This window comes from Dipodomys ordii, unplaced genomic scaffold (assembly GCF_000151885.1).
Source record: "Dipodomys ordii isolate 6190 unplaced genomic scaffold, Dord_2.0 Scaffold27, whole genome shotgun sequence".
NCBI classification, from domain to species: domain Eukaryota; kingdom Metazoa; phylum Chordata; class Mammalia; order Rodentia; family Heteromyidae; genus Dipodomys; species Dipodomys ordii.
The window spans coordinates 17,832,943-17,850,949 of NW_012267243.1; the positions used below are offsets into that span (position 1 = coordinate 17,832,943).

Genomic DNA, 18,007 nt, shown 5'->3' on the forward strand with positions numbered 1-18,007 from the left:
TAATTTTTAACTTTTGAAAAAATTATTCTTGTTAAAAGTCTTAAGAAAATGAAAATGTAGTAGAAAACCATTACTAATTTGTAATGGAGCTAATTTCTAGTGAGTGGCTTGAGATAGAATAAAAATAAAATTTTATTTCCGTTACTTGATTGCATTTGTATTTGGAGGGAGCAGTACTGGGGTTTGGACTTATGGCTTCAGACTTGCTAAGCATTTACTCTGCCACTAAACTAGAGTCTTGAATTTCCCCTTCATCTCCCTCTCTCCTCATCCTCCAGCCTGGTTTGGATTGAAATCCTATTTCCTACCATAAATACAATGATACCCAGCTTTTTTTGTTTTGTTTTTGAATAATATTGACTCAGACTGGCCTCAAACTATAATCTTCCATTCTCTACTTCCCAAGTATCTGGGATTATAAGCATGGCTGCTAGTGCCCACCCCATAATATTTTTGGAAATACTTGGATATTAATATTAGCGTATATATCATTTATATGATTAAGCCTATAAATGCACAAGAAAATTGTTCACAACATCAAAAAAAGCAAAATGTAATGTAGCACAACAGAAATTAGTAACATTGTTACACTTGAATGTTCATAAATTCTATAATCATCCTTTAGGAATCTGATTTAATAGTGAGAAGACTGAATTAAAAACTAGGAAAGTAATTGTAAAGCTGCCACTGAATACATGTATTAACATTGATGAATTTGACTTTTGAATGGTAACAATATCTAAAATCATTTTAATTGTCTCTTTAATAATCTTTATTCATTAGCATTGTACTATCACTTATCTCTGTACTAGGATTTGAGCATAGCATTTTGGGGGGGGGGTGGGAATGGGTCCGTTGTGGGGCTTGAACTCTGTCTGGGCTTGGGTGCTGTCCCTGAACTCTTCAGCTCAAGGAGAACACTACCACTTGAGCCACAGCACCACTTTGGTTTTCTGGTGGTTTATTGGAGATAAGAGTCTCCCAGACTTTCCTGCCCGGGCTGGCTTTGAACTGTGATCCTCAGATCTCAGCTTCCTGGGTAGTTGGGATTACAGGCAAGGTGCCCAGCTAAGATTAGCACTTTTTAGGCAGTTACACTGTCACTTTAGCTTTGCCTCCAGTGTCTCATTTGCATTTTATGTGTTCTCTCATTGCAGTTTAATTTTAGCTAGCTTTCCATTGAGGGGCACCTATTTAATTTTTAATTATAGCACCTATATTACTATATATTTTATCATTCATGATAGTAAATATAATACAAAAAAGATAAATGTATTTGATTCTTGACAACATTTTCACATTGGCAAAAAAAATTTCCTTTTAACATTCATCACTAGTCATCTGAGAAAATAATTTGTAACATATTTCTGTAATTGTTGATACATGACATTCTCTAGAATTACCACTAATTTTCATTACCATAAAAACCTGTAATGTGGAAGTGGCGCTGTAGCTCAAATGGTAGAGGGCTCACCTTGAGCTGAAATGCTGAAGGACGGTGCTCAGGCCCAGAGTTGAAGCCCCACGACAGACCAAAACAAAAACAAAAACCTGTAATGTGTGTGCATATGCATGTGTCTGTGATTCTTTTGGTACACAGTAATTGACTGAGTGAATACTAATTATGAATAATTCTTTTGTTGGAAAGTAGCTAGCTGGCACTGTTGCCTTCATATTTAAACTCAGTAAGGTGTTTGTTTTTTTTAATAGATAATAGTTATTTAATCCAGTAAGTATGTTAATGAATCAATGTGCTCAATTCTTAAGTATTTATAAGCCAGTTTTCATACAGGTCCTACTAAGATTGGCATTAAATATTTCCTTGATATTTATGGAAATTAATGGAAAATAGAAACAATATTTGTGCAACAAAGTATTTTGCACCATGGTCTCTCACAATCCAGTTTTGGGGAAATCTAAGGTTTTAATAACACTATCTTAGGACTTCCAATTTAGAACATAAAGAGATGTTTTGAAGTGTTGTAGATGTTTCTTATTACATTTCATTGTACTTCAGTCTGGTCATTAATACATTTGACAGTTCTTTTACCTTTTCCTCATACAGAAGGCGAGCCAGTTTTCACTAGACAAGACAGCAATCGCAGTGAAAAGGAGACCACTCAAGTAGCACACGAATCAGAACCAGAATCGGGGTCTCAACCCCGTCCTGCTGTGTTATCTGGTTATTTCAAACAGTTTCAGAAGTCATTACCACCAAGATTCCAAAGGCAGCAGGTAATGATGCAAAAAGGTTTTTAACATGAATATGTGAGATTGTTTCATGGTCTCTGTCTAATTTATAGATACTGTCTTTTGACTTTTCAGAATGATTCTATAGTGTAAGATCAAATTTTGTTACTTGTTCTTTTGGTCTTTCACCTGGCCAACTTTCATCATTGTCTTTTCCCTCGTGGATTCAAAAAAGGCCATTATTTGTGATGTAGTTGATTTTATTGATTCATGACGTGTGACTAGAATCCTAACACGTGAGGTCTTGTTCATTCAGGAACAGATGAAGCAGCAGCAATGGCAGCAGCAGCAGCAGCAGCAGCAACAGCAGCAGCAGGGTGTACTACCACAAACCGTCCCTTCACAGCCGTCGGGTGGTGCTGGTCCTCCGCCACCACACAGACCTCTTTACCAGCCCTTGCAACCTCACCCGCAACATTTGGCCTCCATGGGTTTTGATCCGAGGTGGCTGATGATGCAGTCCTACATGGATCCTCGGATGATGTCTGGAAGACCTGCTATGGACATACCACCCATTCATCCTGGTCAGTCAAAATGGACTGCCAAACCTGCCTTGCGGTTTGCTTCCCTCCCCCCTCATTTAGTCTCGATTTTAGAGTTGTAATCTAATAAGAGTTTAAATAGGAACTCTAGGTTTTCATAATATAAGTCTCAGCCCAGAAAAAAAAAAACACACACACAAACAATCCAGGTACTTACATCAACTGTGTGGCAAAACCAAAATATTTCCTTTTGTTTTATGAATATTATTTATTTTTTTTTTTTTGGTCCAGTCGTGGGGCCTGAACTTTGGGCCTGGGCGTTGTCCCTCAGCTCTTCAGCTCAAGGCTAGCGCTCTACCACTGGGCCACAGCCCCACTTCCAGCTTTTTTCTTATGTGGTGCTGAGGAATTGAACCCAGGGCCTCAGGCATGCAAGGCAAGCGCTCTACCACTGAGCCACCTTCCCAGCCCATTATTTAAATTTTTAAATGACAGTTATTCCATGTCTTCTAAATGCCTGCCATTGTTAAAATGGTTTTATTTTAAATCTCTTTCTTTCTCTCAGTGGTGCTGAGATTTGAGCTCTGAGACATTTCTTTAGTAATTCATTATTTAAATGTTACCTATTTTTACAGAGGAGAGCCATCAGTTCCCAGCTTTATACCATCTTTTTTAATCCTTGTATTGTTTACCATTCTAACACTGAATTTATTCGTGTTAGTCAAAATACTTAGTGCCTTTATGAAATCCATTAGAATAAATCCAAATCATCTATTATCAAAATGATACTGAGGAAAACAAAGTGTCATAACAAGCTGATCAGTAATCACAACTTGAACCAGCACAAGATGACTCACATGTAATCCTAGCACTCTGGGAGATGAAGCAGGAGTTTGTGGCCAGACTAGGTTACATAGCAAGACACTGTTTTTGCTCCCATCCCCACCACAGTCCTCCTAAAAAAGAATTTGCTATAGCAAATAGTTTTCTCTGGAAAATTATCCTGTTGCTATAATTCTGATGTTTTGTATTAACATGCTTAGAATTACAGTGTGTGGATTGTATCTGTTTTTTTGTTTTTGTGGTACGGAGGAATTGAACCCAGGGCTTCATGCATGCTAGGCCAACACTCTACCACTAAGCACATTCCCAGCCCATTAGTATCTGTTTTTATGCCTATTTCCCCCCCTTGGAAGTAGACTGTTATTTTGGTTTCAGTATTTTCAGAGCAATAGCAAAATCAAATTCCCATAACAGTTTGTTGTTTTGTTTTTGGTGTAAGTCCTGGGGCTTGACCTCAGAGTCTAGGCTCTGTCCCTGCGCCTTTTTGCTCAAGACTACCACTTAAGCCACAGCTCCACTTCAAGCTTTTTGCTGGTTGAGACAAGAGTCTCAGGGACTATCCTGCACAAGCTTGCTTTGAACTGTGATCCTCACATCTTGGCCTCCTGAGTCACTCTAGAATTATAGGCATGAGTTTCTGATTCCTAGCCCAGAACAGCTTTTATATAATTTCTCAACAACCTTCAGTATTACTCAAAATAACAACAGCAACAAAAAAATTCCAAGTAATTAATGATGCATGTTTTGTCTTCAATTCTGATTTATCTCTCTGTAAACCTGTGTTACAGGAATGATTCCTACGAAGCCATTAATGAGAAGAGACCAGATAGAAGGATCACCAAACAGTTCTGAGTCATTTGAACATATAGCTCGATCTGCAAGAGATCATGCAATTTCCCTTTCTGAGCCTCGTATGATGTGGGGGTCAGAACCCTATCCTCACACTGAGCCTCAGCCTGCAACTACTCCAAAGGCTCCTGAAGAACCTGAAGAGCCAAGGTTACAAATTATTGAGATTATTAAAGAAAATCATATTAGTGGACTAAATGGAATATTGTGGCTAAAAGGAAACCTGTGCTGTCCTTAAAGATTATTCTGAGCCGTACCATTTAGTTTCTTCATTTTGTCTTTGGGCATATTTTCTTCCTTCCTTCCTCTGTCCTTTTTAAAATTTCAGATTAAACCTTTTTTTATTAATTAGATTGGGAAATTTAGCATTAAATGTTCAGACCAAACTGAAACGTATTGTAGATTATGTATAGAGAAGTTTATTTGTATCTACCATGCTTATTCTACCTGGCTAAAGTGTTGATACAGTTCTTCTGGTAGAAAGAAATGGTAGAAATTTAATGGTCAGTATCTTAAGAAAAATTACTGAAACCACAAGTTAAGAAGATGTACTAGTTTATGAAGTTGTTTTGTACTTGCAGAAACAATTGATGGTAACCTATAGTAAGCTATAACAATATAATTGTTCTTTTGTGGAGTTTTTTTTTAAGTATAATATTTTATAATGAGTTGTAATTAATTGGGAGAGTTAAATTCTAGGTGGAAACTAGTCTTTTTTGGTAAGGTTTACATTTTATCTTTAAATAGTTCCATAAAGGGGTTGTCATTCAGCATGTCAGTTTATGAGTATAATGCATTGTGATTGATAAGTTTTTAAAGACCCACATAATTTTAGGTCTAACTTGTGAGTTTCCAATATAGTATTACAAGTATAAGGCCAGTGTTCTATAACAGAGCTTTATAACATTATCTTTCATTATAACATTGGAATAAAATAAGAAATAGCATCATCACCATTTTCACCTATCTTCAGCCCCTGGTGTATTTTTTTTTCACCTCCTGTGCTATAATTGAATATTCCCTATTATAGCGGGGTCATCTGGTAGTTGTCTTTAGTAGTATATGACAGGGATGTTCTGAGGGCTTGAACTCAAGGCCTGGGTGCCATCTCTGAGCTTTTTAGCTCAAAGCTAACACTCTACCACTTGAGTCATATTTTTGGTTGTTTAATTGGAGACAAGACTCTCAAGGACTTTCCAGTCCTAGCTTACTTCAATCCTTGATCCTCAGATCTCAGCCTCCTGAACAGCTAGGATTATAGGAGTGAACCACCGGCACCCAGCTTGACAGTCATTCCTTTTTATATCCTTGAGTAAATTAACACTCCCATTTTATGTATATACCACATTTTTCTTACTCTTTAATCTGTAGCTAGATGTTTGGACCATATCCACTTGGCTACTGTGAATAATGATGCTCTATTTTTTCCTATCAAAATGCCAAAGATAACTCATCATGATTAAGGTTCATAGTTTTGTATTTTAATTTTAGACTGGTTATTTTTCTATATATTTGCATATGTGAAAGATTGTTATGTCAGTTAAGCTTTTGAATTGCTTCCATCATAGGCCTGAAACTGCATTGGAGCAGGAGCACATTTCTGCTGCTTACCCCGTGGAACACGGTCAGCTGGAAGCACATCCAAAAACAGACTGCGTCAGACCACCAGATGACACGGAAGTGCCTAAGTTTTTAAGCAGATCTGTGGAAGACATCAGACCTCACCATACTGATACAAATAATCAGTCTGGTGGCTTTGAAGTACCTGATCAAAAGACCTTATCTACTCCAGCAGATGAGAGGATCTCCACACTAGAAAGTCAACCTGCTCGGAAAAGAAGTGTTTCCCATGGATCTAGCCATACCCAAAAGTCAGAGGAGCAAAGAAATGAGTCGCCATCTGTAAGCATTCCTAAAGTAACAAGCAGATGTCTTGATTCAAAAGAGGCGTCAGAAAGACCAGAGGAGAAGCCGAGGAAGGAAGGCTTTATAAGATCCTCTGAAGGACCAAAACCAGAAAAAGTATATAAATCTAAATCAGAAACTCGCTGGGGCCCAAGGCCATCCTCCAATAGAAGGGAAGAAGGTAATGATAGACCTGTGAGAAGATCAGGTCCCATTAAAAAACCCGTTCTTAGGGATATGAAGGAGGAGCGCGAACAAAGGAAAGAGAAAGAAGGGGAAAAGCTTGAGAAGTTTCCTGAAAAGGTGGCTAAACCCGAAAAGATCGAAAAAAAAGATCTCCCTTCTCCCCCACCACCTCCCGCGCCAATTCCACCACAGCCAGTTCCACCAGTACAGCCAGAACCAGAAAAAGAGAAAGTACCTTCAACAGAAACGTCAGCTTTGGCTCAAAAGCCTTCTCAAGATACTGAGAAGCCTTTGGAACCTGCGACTAGTGTTCAGGTAGAGCCTACAGTTAAAACTGCAAACCAACAAACTGTTGTAGCACCAACCTCCAAGGAAGAGAAACAGCCTGAGAAAATCATCAGCAAAGATATTGCTACAGATAGACCTCGACAGGACTCAAGACCAGTAGTTTCCAATAGGCCCCCTAGGACCTATTGGAAAGAAGCTAGAGACAGAGATTGGTTTCCAGATCAAGGGTATAGAGGCCGAGGACGAGGTGAATATTATTCAAGAGGGCGAAGCTACAGAGGCTCTTACGGAGGACGTGGCCGGGGTGGTAGAGGGCATGCGCGAGACTATCCTCAATATAGAGACAGTAAGCCCCGAACAGAACATGTGCCCTCAGGCCCTCACAGACAGCGAGAAGAAAGCGAAACGCGAAGTGAAAGTTCTGATTTTGAAGTTGTCCCCAAAAGGAGGAGGCAGCGGGGTTCAGAGACTGACACAGACAGCGAGGTTCATGAAAGTGCAAGTGACAAAGACAGTTCAAGCAAAGGCAAACTGCCCAAAAGAGAGGAGCGATCTGAGAACAAAAAACCCATAAAGCCCCAGTCCTCTTTCAAACCTGAAAGTCACGTCCGAGTAGATAACAGGCCACTAGAAAAGCCTTATTTAAGGGACGATGATAAATCTAAACCAGGCTTCCTACCTAAAGGAGAGCCAACCAGGCGCGGCAGGGGGGGCACCTTCAGACGTGGTGGGAGGGACCCAGGAAGCCGTCCTTCACGCCCTTCTACCCTAAGGAGACCTGCTTATAGGGATAATCAGTGGAATCCAAGGCAAGCAGAGGCTCCTAAAACAGAGGATGGAGAGACACCAAGAAGACATGAGCAGTTTATTCCTGTACCAGCAGATAAACGGCCTCCGAAGTTTGAGCGAAAATTTGACCCAGCTAGAGAAAGGCCTCGAAGGCAACGCCCTACCCGACCACCAAGGCAGGACAAGCCGCCTCGGTTCAGACGGCTTCGAGAGCGGGAGGCAGCCTCAAAGCCAGATGAGGTCCCAGTGCCCACAAGCAGCACCATGAGTAGTGGCGTTCAAGAGCCAGTTAGTGCTTCTGGGGATATTTCTGGGAATAAGACACCAGATTTATCTAATCAGAACTCTTCCGATCAGGCAAATGAAGAATGGGAGACAGCCTCTGAAAGCAGCGATTTCAATGAGAGGCGAGAGAGGGGTGAGAAAAAAAATGCTGATTTGAGTACACAGGCAGTTGTAAAGACTGGGGAGAATGTTGTTCCACCAAAGAGAGACATAGCAAAGAGAAGCTTTTCTAGTCAAAGACCTGGAATCGATCGCCAGAATCGACGTGGAAACACCGGGCCACCCAAATCAGGAAGGAATTTTTCAGGTCCTAGGAATGAAAGAAGAAATGGCCCACCATCAAAAAGTGGGAAGAGAGGGTGAGTATTTTGGATATAAAAATTGTGTACTACTAAATAAGCCAAGAGTAGAACTCTTAGTTGAATTAGGCAAGGAGCCAATGAAGATGAGATATCCTCAAGTGTTTTTCTATTCTCAAAATGTAAGGGTGCTTAACAAAGAGGTTAAATGGGGAATCTTCAGTCTGCAAAGTAAACGCCCTTGAGAGGAGTCCTCATGGGAATTTGTAACTTTGAAAAAGTGCATATGGGGGGAGGGGAGATGCGGTATCTTCATTTTGGTAGGCTGTCTTATTCCTTATGAGCTCCCTTATAAACCTCTGGTGTTGTACCAAGTGTCCTTTGAGACTTAACGTGAAATTATGCTCCATTACTATGTGCTGTTTGTCTCGAGTCAAAATTGAACCTTAAAGATACATTATATTCCCTTCTGGAAATCCAACATGATAAGCCCAAGAAACAAATCCCACCCAACCACCATGACCACCGGTGTCTGTGGTGGTTTTTAATTTTCTTTTTTTGGGGGGGGGGAGGGGGGGTCCAGTCGTGGGGCCTGAACTCTGGGCCTGGGCGCTGTCCCTCAGCTCTTCAGCTCAAGGCCAGTGCTCTACCACTTGAGCCACAGCACCACTTCCAGCTTTTTTTTTTCTTTTTGCTTATGTGGTGCTGAGGAATCAAACCCAGGGCCTCAGGCATGCAAGGCAAGCGCTCTACCACTGAGCCACCTTCCCAGCCCTGTGGTGGTCTTTAAATTGCTAAACTTCAGTATTGGAAAAGGAGAAGGCATTGCAAACTTGACACCTGAGGTTCCTAACGGCTCTGTGACATCTGGACTCGACTACTTGGTAGTTGGTTCCTCATGAGTAAAACAGGGAGAAAATAATAGCGCTCATAAGGATTCGTGAAGAACATCAAGTGATTATTCTTGGTACACCTGTAGTAATACCTGGTATATAGTAAGCAAGTATTATGGTAGGTCCTGTTTTTAGACCAAATTCCTAGATTTACGACCAGAACTGAGGTTTGTTTATGAAATACATTAGTTCAGTTCCTAGTTACACATACTGGTAGTGGAAAGTATTTTTACTTTTCAGAGAATTCAAGAAAGTTCAAAGACATAACAATGGCCAGTTGCATTTCCTGAGTACCTTCTTACCTTAAGAATATGCACATCCCTTTAATAAGTCTGATAGCAGCATAATACCTGTACTGAGCCAAGCACCAATGGCTCACATCTCTTAGCCTACCTACTTGGGAAGCTACAATCTGAAAGTTTGCAGTTTGAGACTACCAGCCCAGACAGAAAAGTTTAGAAGATCCATCTCTAAAATAACCAGCCAAAAGCTAGTCTGGCTGCATAGCTCAAGTAACAGAGCACCACCCTAGTAAGCACAAGATCCTGACTTGAGACCCTAACACCACACACAAAAACAATACTGAGTAAACTGGGTGGGTAGGGCACATTTTTAATCCCTGCAACGTAAAGAATAGATGGAGGAGGCCAGTCTAAGCAAGATAAACCATCTCTACCAACAAGCTGGGTGTAGTGGTACATGCTATATCTAGCTTTGAACCTGCGCAAAACAGTGGCTGATTGTAGTAAAGACAAATCCTATTTACATGATGATGCTAATTCATTTTCAGATCTTTGAAAATGTATATCATCTTTTACTGTAGTGTAATATAAGCTAACATGAAAATTAATAGTAAACCACTCTGTCATTTATTTTTGTCTGGAATTGTTTTTAAAGTATTCCTGAGAAATACTAGTTAAAGAACGAGAACTAGAAATATATTAGGTTTGTGACGTGAAATATTTCTGTAGCTAAAGTATGGAAGGTAGCACTAGGCATTCAACCCCAAGTCTGGAGCATGCTGGGTAAGGCTTCTTCCACTTGAACCATATTCCCATTTATTTTGTTCCTGTGGCGTTTTGATGTAGTGTTTCCCTAATTTTGTTGTACCAGCCTTCATGATCCTACATCTGCTTCCCAAGCAGCATGGGCACAACAGGCTTGTACCACACACCTGACAGTGTTTTTCAGTATGTATATGCACATGTTATGTAAACAGATGCTGGCTGGTTCGGTTCGGTTAGGTTTGGTTTGATTTTTTTTAAGCTTTATTTTCTTACATTGCCCACCTTTAGGGGGAAGGATCCAGTTCTAAATACTTGAAACTTGATAAGATTGCAGAAACTTTCTGCTATGAACAGTGCTAAATGGTTGTTTTATAATGATTTTAAAAATGAATGTAATGAAAAATCTTCTGAAGTAATTTAGAATTCTGGAACTTAGTTGCTGAAAACAACTAAAAAAAAGTAGTGGAGCTGTAGCTCAAGTGGTCTAGCGCGCTCACCTTGAGCTGAAGAGCTGAGGGACAGCGCTCAGGCCCAGAGTTCAAGCCCCATGATGGACAAAAAAGAATTTTAAAAAGTTGCTCTGACTTGTTAATATTAGATTTGGAATCTATTATGGCAGTGCTGTTTTCATCTTGAGGAATCATCAAGAGTGTTTTTGTTTTGTTAGGATTAATGTCTCATTTCTTTGTAGGCCATTTGATGACCCGTCTGCAGGCACTACTGGTAGTGATTCTGTCAATGGCAGTTCTTCACACCACCAGGAAGGAACACCTAATGGTACAGGCCAAAAGAATCTCAAAGATGCCACTGGGAAGAAAAGAGAAGACACCAAACCTGCTCCTAAAAAACCCAAAGAGAAAGTAGATGCTTTATCACAGTTTGATCTCAATAATTATGCAAGTATGTCATAGGTTCCCTTGGTTTGTTTCATTTAGGGGGATACTATAAGAAGTCAGTCATCCAACAAGACGATGCTAGAAGCTGATTAGGAAACACTGTTTTAACACAAGCTAAAATGATATCAGCTCTTAGTGTAGCCTTGAATGCTTAATAATCCCACAAGGTTTTACTGGTTTTTGTTTTTGTTTTTTGATGAAAAATTTTACCCATCCTACCTCGTTAAGAAAAAGCATGAAAAACGTAATTACCTGTATTGTTTTATTCTTGAAAATAGGAAAAAAATGTTAGGCACTGTGGCTCATGTCTGTAGTCCTAGCTACTTGGAAGGTAGAATATCTGCTTGGTATGGTACATGTTTATCCTCCCATCTTGAAAGAAGTTGTAAATAGAATTACAGGCATCCATGCAAAACTGTTTGAAAAATGAAACAAAAATGGGCTGTGGCTTAAGTGGTAGATTGCTTGCTTCATTGTAGGCACACCCAAGGCTCTGAATTCCCAGTACCACTACCTAAAAGGGTAGAAATATAACACAAAAAATTGTGTGCTTGGTAAAATTAATTTCTAAGATAGCCATAGAGAATAAGTGATAGAATGGGAGACAGTGTTACTATTGATAAATAATTTAGGAAAATCATGAAATCAACTGTCAAATTTGAAGAATAACAAGAATATTGGATGAGAAATATCCATGAATAATAGACATTTATACAGTTAAAATGTACAATCTGCCATTATTACAGATGAAATGGAAACTGAAAATACTTTAAAATTGACTTACTGATTTGCTTAAAGTTAAGTCCATATCATAGTAATGGGAAAGTTAAGAGTTAGCATAGTTATTTTGATATTCGTGCTATAGATGGATTTTTCTTCTACTTAGTAATTGTAAATATTAAAAGTAATTTAGTCAGTTCTTTGGACACTATTTCTGGACCACTTTCTCAAAGTGTGATCCTCAGTGTCATCTGGGTCATTTCTACTCCAAACTTTTGAGAATGGATGCTAGGTTATAGGAATAACACTCAACTTGAGTAACTTGTTTTCTTAGGGAGCATATAGTCTCTGAAAGTTTTGGGTTTTTTGTTTTTTTGTTGTTGTTGGGGGGCCTGAACTCTGGGCCTGGGCGTTGTCCCTCAGCTCTTCAGTTCAAGGGTAGTGCTCTACCACTTGAACTACAGCACCACTTCCAGTTTTCTGATGGTTTATTGGAGAAATGAGACTTACGGACTTTACTGCCCTGGCTGACTTTGAACTGGAATCGTCAGATCTCAGCCTCCTGAGCAGCTAAGATTACAGGCATGAGCCACTGGCTCCCAGCTTGTGAAACATTTTCAGTTCTCAGAAGCTGGGGTAAAGTGCTATTGGTATCTTAGGTAGGCTAACAGTTCTGTTAAATGTCCCATGATAGTGATCTTTAAGATGTTAGACGTGTAACATTTACATTGGAATGAGTATGTGTCATAGTTAATTTCTTTAAAGGATTTAAAAGCAGAAGTATATTTTAGACATTAATAATCAGTTGGCTGCTTTTTCTTTTTAAGTCAAGCTTTACTAGAGAAACAGTATGACAGTAATTTTAAAAGGATGGAAACCATTTTCATGCTCCTTTAGTCTACCTGAATGTGAGTGTTCAGTATGTTTACCAAAAAAGCATGGAAATTCTTGAGAAATCATTGCCAGTGGCTTATTGATGTAATCCTAGATACTCAGGAGGCTGAGGTCTGAACTTCCGCAGTTCAAAGCCAGCTCCGGCAGGAAAAACCTGTTGGACTCTTCAGTTAACCATGGCTTAAAGTGATAGAGCACTAGCCTTGAGCTAAAAAAGCTCAGGGACAGTGCCCAGGCCCTGAATCCAAGCCTAAGAGCAGCATAAAACAAAACAAAATAAAAAAAAGGCAAATCTCTTGGATTATATAATTAAATCTATAGTCACAAATCATATCTGTTAGGCTGTGGCTCACACCTGTAATCCTATAATCCTAGCTACTCAGGAGGCTGAGATCTGAGGATCTCGGTTCAAAGCCAAGCCCAGGCAGGAAAGTCCTTGAGACTATTAACCTCCAATAAACCACTAGGAAAGGGGAAGTGGAGCTGTGGCTCCAGCGGTAGAGCGCTGGTCTTGAGCTGAGGGATCGCGCCCAGGCCCAGAGTTCAAGCCCCACAACCAGGAAAAAAAAAAAAAAAATCTGTTAAACTAAGCTGATTTTATTTGAAATACTATTTATCCGGATTCAAATTTTTTTGGTTTTATGTGAAATGTGTGTGTGGGTTACTAAGAGATGAACTCGTCTTCTAGCCTGCTAAGCAGGCAAAGACTCAAACATTTGAGTCACCACCACCACCAATCAGTTTACGGCCATTAAGTTGATTTTAATTCTTGTACATCTGTGCCACTTTATAGTGACATTTTAACAACTACAAATTATATAGGGGTCCTTGTAAATACAAGCATTACGATTTATATGGGTAGCTACACTTAGTCACCTTACCTTTAGTAAATCAGCTTCTTAGAGCTTATTTATCCTTTGTAAAAAGGAATAAGCTACCTCTTAGAATGGTAAATGTAAATGTGGTAAAGCACTAAAAAAAATTTTAGATCTGATGTTTAAGAGTTAAGTCATGTAATAATTTGTGTTTGGGGTGTTTTGTTTAATTTATTTTCCTAGACATTAACTTTTATTGCTTAAGTAAGGAAAAACCAAAATATTATTGAAAGCATATAGTTTTAGGACTTAATGAATTTTTCATAATTCTGAAACTTTCTAAATCTTACTAATGAATTGCCACCCATCTTACAAGGTACAGGGTACATTATTATACCCCAGAATGATGAGAACTAGACCTCTAGCTTTTATTTTAGCTACTGGACAAACATTTCTACTTCATTTAACATGAGTAAAGTATTAATTAAATTGCTTTTCCTACTGGCAGGTGTTGTTATAATTGATGATCATCCTGAAGTCACAGTGGTTGAAGATCCCCAGTCAAATTTAAATGATGATGGTTTTACTGAAGTGGTATCTAAGAAACAACAAAAACGTTTACAGGATGAGGAACGCCGGAAGAAGGAAGAACAAGTCATACAGGTTTACAGCTTTATCAGTTGTTAGTTATGTAGATCATTGTTTAAAGAATAGTATACAAACGATTCCGGTTTTTGTGTTTATTACAAGTTTTGAGTGATTTCTATATTCATAGTTGAAACTCATAAACTAGGTGTATTTTATTTATTTGCTATATGATGAGATAATTTCTGATGATCTTGGAAATCTAAACACAAATGCCATGAGCTACTATTAAAACTATAGATTCTTAGTATATAAAAGTTCCCATTTAATCTAATTTAGCTTATTCAAATACACAGCTTAGCTGGATAGTATTGGCTCATGCCTATAATCCTAGCTAGTGAAGAGGCTGAGATTTGAAAATCAATCAGCCCAGGCATGAAAGTCTTGAGTCTCTTAAAGTGGCACAGTGGCTCAAGTGGTAGAGTGCTAGCCTTGAGCAAAAGGATCTCAGAGACCACTCCCAGGACCAGCAAAAATAATAATAATAAATGCATAGCTATTTAAGTACATATTTGAGTCAATTGAATTCCTAGCCCTTAGATTCAGATACTTTCAGAAGTGAGGGAATTTAAAGTTAAGAATAGTGCACGTACTCTGTAGTAAAACACCAGCCATACTCTGAAGTTTATGTTTTTGTGGCTAAAGTGAGTTGAAGATATTGTAAACTATTTCATCCCAAGTCAAGTTTTAATGCCAAATTTATTACAAACGTCCTTTATCTCAGAATTTAAACACTGAAATATATGGTGTATATTTGTGGATATTATCTTGAATTCTTATTAGCAACCTTAACAATGAGTATCTAATACAAGCTAGTAAAAAGATCTTTTAACTACTATATGCATGGCCAGGCGCTGGTGGCTCACGCCTGTAATCCTAGCTACTCAGGAGGCTGAGATATGAGGATCGCGGTTCAACCCCAGCCAGGGCAGGAGAGACCGTGAGACTCCTATCTCCAATAAACCACCAGAAAACCGAAAGTGGTGCTGTGGCTCAAGTGGTAGAGCGCTAGCCTTGAGCTGAAGAGCTGAGGGACAGCGCCCAGGCCCAGAGTTCAAGCCCCAAGACCAACAAAAAAAAAAATACTATATGCATGAACTGTTACTTTTAGCTATATAGTTGACCTAAATGATTCCCACCAATTTTACAGGTCTGGAACAAAAAGAGTACAAGTGACAAAGGAAGAAATCAGACTTCCAAGCTTCCTCCAAGATTTGCCAAAAAGCAGGCTACAGGGACCCAGCAAATCCAGTCTCCTGTCTCCGCTGCAACCACAGCTCCAGCCCCAATCTCGACTTCAGTTTCCATTGTGACTCCAACCTCAGCTCCTGCCCCAGCCTCAACCCTAGCTCCAGCTCTAGCATCTCCTTCAGTTCTGGTTCCAGCCTCAACCCCAGTTCCGGTTCTAAATTCAACCTCAGCTCCAGCTCCAGTAACCTCCACTTCAACTACATCCACAGCCTCTTCCTCACCTCCAGCTTCAGCCCCTGCCCCAACCCCTGTCCCTTCCCCAGTTCCTGTCCTTGCTTCAGCCCTAGCCCCAACGCCAGCTTCACCTCCAACCTCAGTGCCAACCCCATCTGTACCAACCTCCCCAGCTCCAGCCCCCACCACCTCAGTCCCACTTCCACCAGCCGCGGCCGCATCCCCTTCCCCAGCTCCAGCCCCAGCCCCAGCTCCAGCCCCAGCCCCAGCCCCAACTGCTCCAGCCCCAACTCAGGCACAGACCCACAAACCAATTCAGAGCCCACTACAAGCTTCAACACCATCTGCAAAACAACCACCACCTTCAATTCGGTTACCTTCAGCTCAAACATCCAATGGCACAGATTATGTAGCTCCAGGAAAATCCATTCAGACCCCACAATCACATAGCACTCTTACAGCTGAATTATGGGATAATAAAGTGGCCCCTCCAGCTGTGCTAAATGACATCTCTAAGAAATGTAAGTGCAACCCGGAATTGTGGGGTGGATAACAGCATGGAAGTGCTGAGCTTTTCAGTCCATATAATTAACTTGGCCAAGGAACTTACTTTTGCTTTTAAGAACAACTTTATGTGTGACAGTCTTTTTTTTTTTTAACTGCCTGACTACTATTACCAAAAAGAAGTGTCAAAAGGAATGGAGATTATTCACTTTTAAATTTTAAAGGCCACATTCTTTCTTTTTTTTTTTTTTCAGTAGGTCCAATTAGTCCACTGCAGCCACCTACAGTCAGTGCATGGAATAAACCCTTAACATCATTTGGATCAGCTACTTCATCAGAGGTAGGAATGGACATAATGGCATTTGGAAGAGGTGGGAAGCTATGCTAATTGGTGGCAAAGAAACAAAGTAGTACAGAAGGAATAATCAGTCTGGGAATGGGAATTTGTATAGAGTTGGATAAGACTACCAAAAAACAATGATTATGAAAGTAGTTCAGAAAGAGAATCAAAATGTCAGTGTTGGGGGTTTTCCACCTCAGGTATAGGAGACATAGAACCTCTGTGATTGGGTAAGTATCCTAAAAGCCACGTTTTCTCTTTAAAGAGAAAGATGAGTTTATCTAAGAAGGAATAGATGAAGTATGTCAAATGCTGCTGCTGATAGAAGTCATGTGATAAAGTCACTGGATTGAGTTGGCCATATGGAGTTCACTGGAGACTTAGTAGTACAATCATAAACTACGTAACATTCTGGTAAAGACATCAGTGATGGGCCATGGGTACCACAGTACCCACAGCCTCATGAGTCCCCATGAGACTATTACCTAGAAACATGGGACTTTCATAAACACTATGGTACTTATTTTTAAAAAATCAGTTATCGCCAGGCACCAGTGGCTCACCCCTATAATCCTAGCTACTCAGGAGGCTGAGATCTGAGGCTCACAGTTCAAAGCCAGCCCTGGCAGGAAAGTCCATGAGACTCTTACCTTCAATAAACCACACTAGCCTTGAGCTGTAGAGCTGAGGAACCATGCCCAGGCCCAGAGTTCAAGCCCAAGAACTGACCAAAAACAAAAGTCAGTTATCTTGAGTATGTCTTCTTAAGAACACATTGTCATTATAAGAGTAAAACAGGAGGGGCTGGGAAGATGACTCAATGGTAGAGTGCTTGCCTTGCACCACGTAAGCAAAATAGGCCTGAAGTGGCACTGTGGCTCTAGTGATAGAGCACTAGCCTTGAGCTGAAGAGCTGAGGGACAGCGCCCAGGCCCAGAGTTCAGGTCCCACAACCAACAAAATAAAAGAACGCAGAGCACAGCAGAATAGGCCAGTAGATGAAGGATGAAGAAAGATTTAAGATTTTGTTTCCTCTTTATAGCATTGTTGAGCGAAGTAAGCCAGACCCAGAGAAACATAGGTTACATGGTTTCCCTCATTTTTGATAGCCAGAATGTGCCTAGAAATCAGCAGACACACTGGATGGTTTAAAAACAAAAAACTGCAGCTTGATAAATTAACACACGTCTTGAGACATTCACATACAGTGAGGCTAGAGGAGGTTATTTTCAGGCACAATATCTATGTGTATTTGATCATATAAAATACCATCAAAATGAACTCAAGAAAATGATGAAAAGAGGTTTTTTTTTTTTTCCTCCGTTGCTGTTGTTTTCCTTTTGTCTTATCTGTCTTTGGGGAGTGGAAGGGGGAACAGAAACTGTGGAACACAGGGTGAACAAATGTCAGCAGTGATATTCACTAGACACTTGAAGACGAACTAAAACTTGGGTGGGAGGCATGGGAGGGAAAAACTGGGAGAAGGCGAGGGGAAGTGATTATGTTCAAAAAGAAATGTACTTTTTATCTGACCTGTGTAACAGGAGCTGCTCTGTCCATCACCTTTATAATAACAATAAAAAACGTTTTTCAAATGCATGGGAAAAAATCTTGATGCCACCTCACCTGCCGGTTTTCAGATATAGCTGGTCTAGAGTAGGCCTCTTTCGGTATTAAACTGTTTTAGAGAAC

At 40.0% G+C, this 18,007-nt stretch overlaps 1 protein-coding gene across 13 annotated transcripts in view; it reads left to right on the forward strand.

Moving 5' to 3' along the window:
- Prrc2c (proline-rich coiled-coil 2C) overlaps positions 1-18,007 on the forward strand; it is a 56,455-nt gene that overhangs the window by 13,684 nt on the left and 24,764 nt on the right. For 12 of the 13 annotated variants that reach the window (XM_013015689.1, XM_013015698.1, XM_013015693.1 and 9 more), the window contains exons 12-19: positions 2,066-2,235; positions 2,507-2,774; positions 4,364-4,574; positions 5,993-8,236; positions 10,768-10,976; positions 13,910-14,064; positions 15,197-15,992; positions 16,230-16,315. In XM_013015689.1, the coding sequence (XP_012871143.1) occupies positions 2,066-2,235; positions 2,507-2,774; positions 4,364-4,574; positions 5,993-8,236; positions 10,768-10,976; positions 13,910-14,064; positions 15,197-15,992; positions 16,230-16,315 (4,139 nt within the window). The remainder of the gene's footprint in view (positions 1-2,065; positions 2,236-2,506; positions 2,775-4,363; positions 4,575-5,992; positions 8,237-10,767; positions 10,977-13,909; positions 14,065-15,196; positions 15,993-16,229; positions 16,316-18,007) is intronic. The other variant, XM_013015690.1, reaches the window with a different exon arrangement.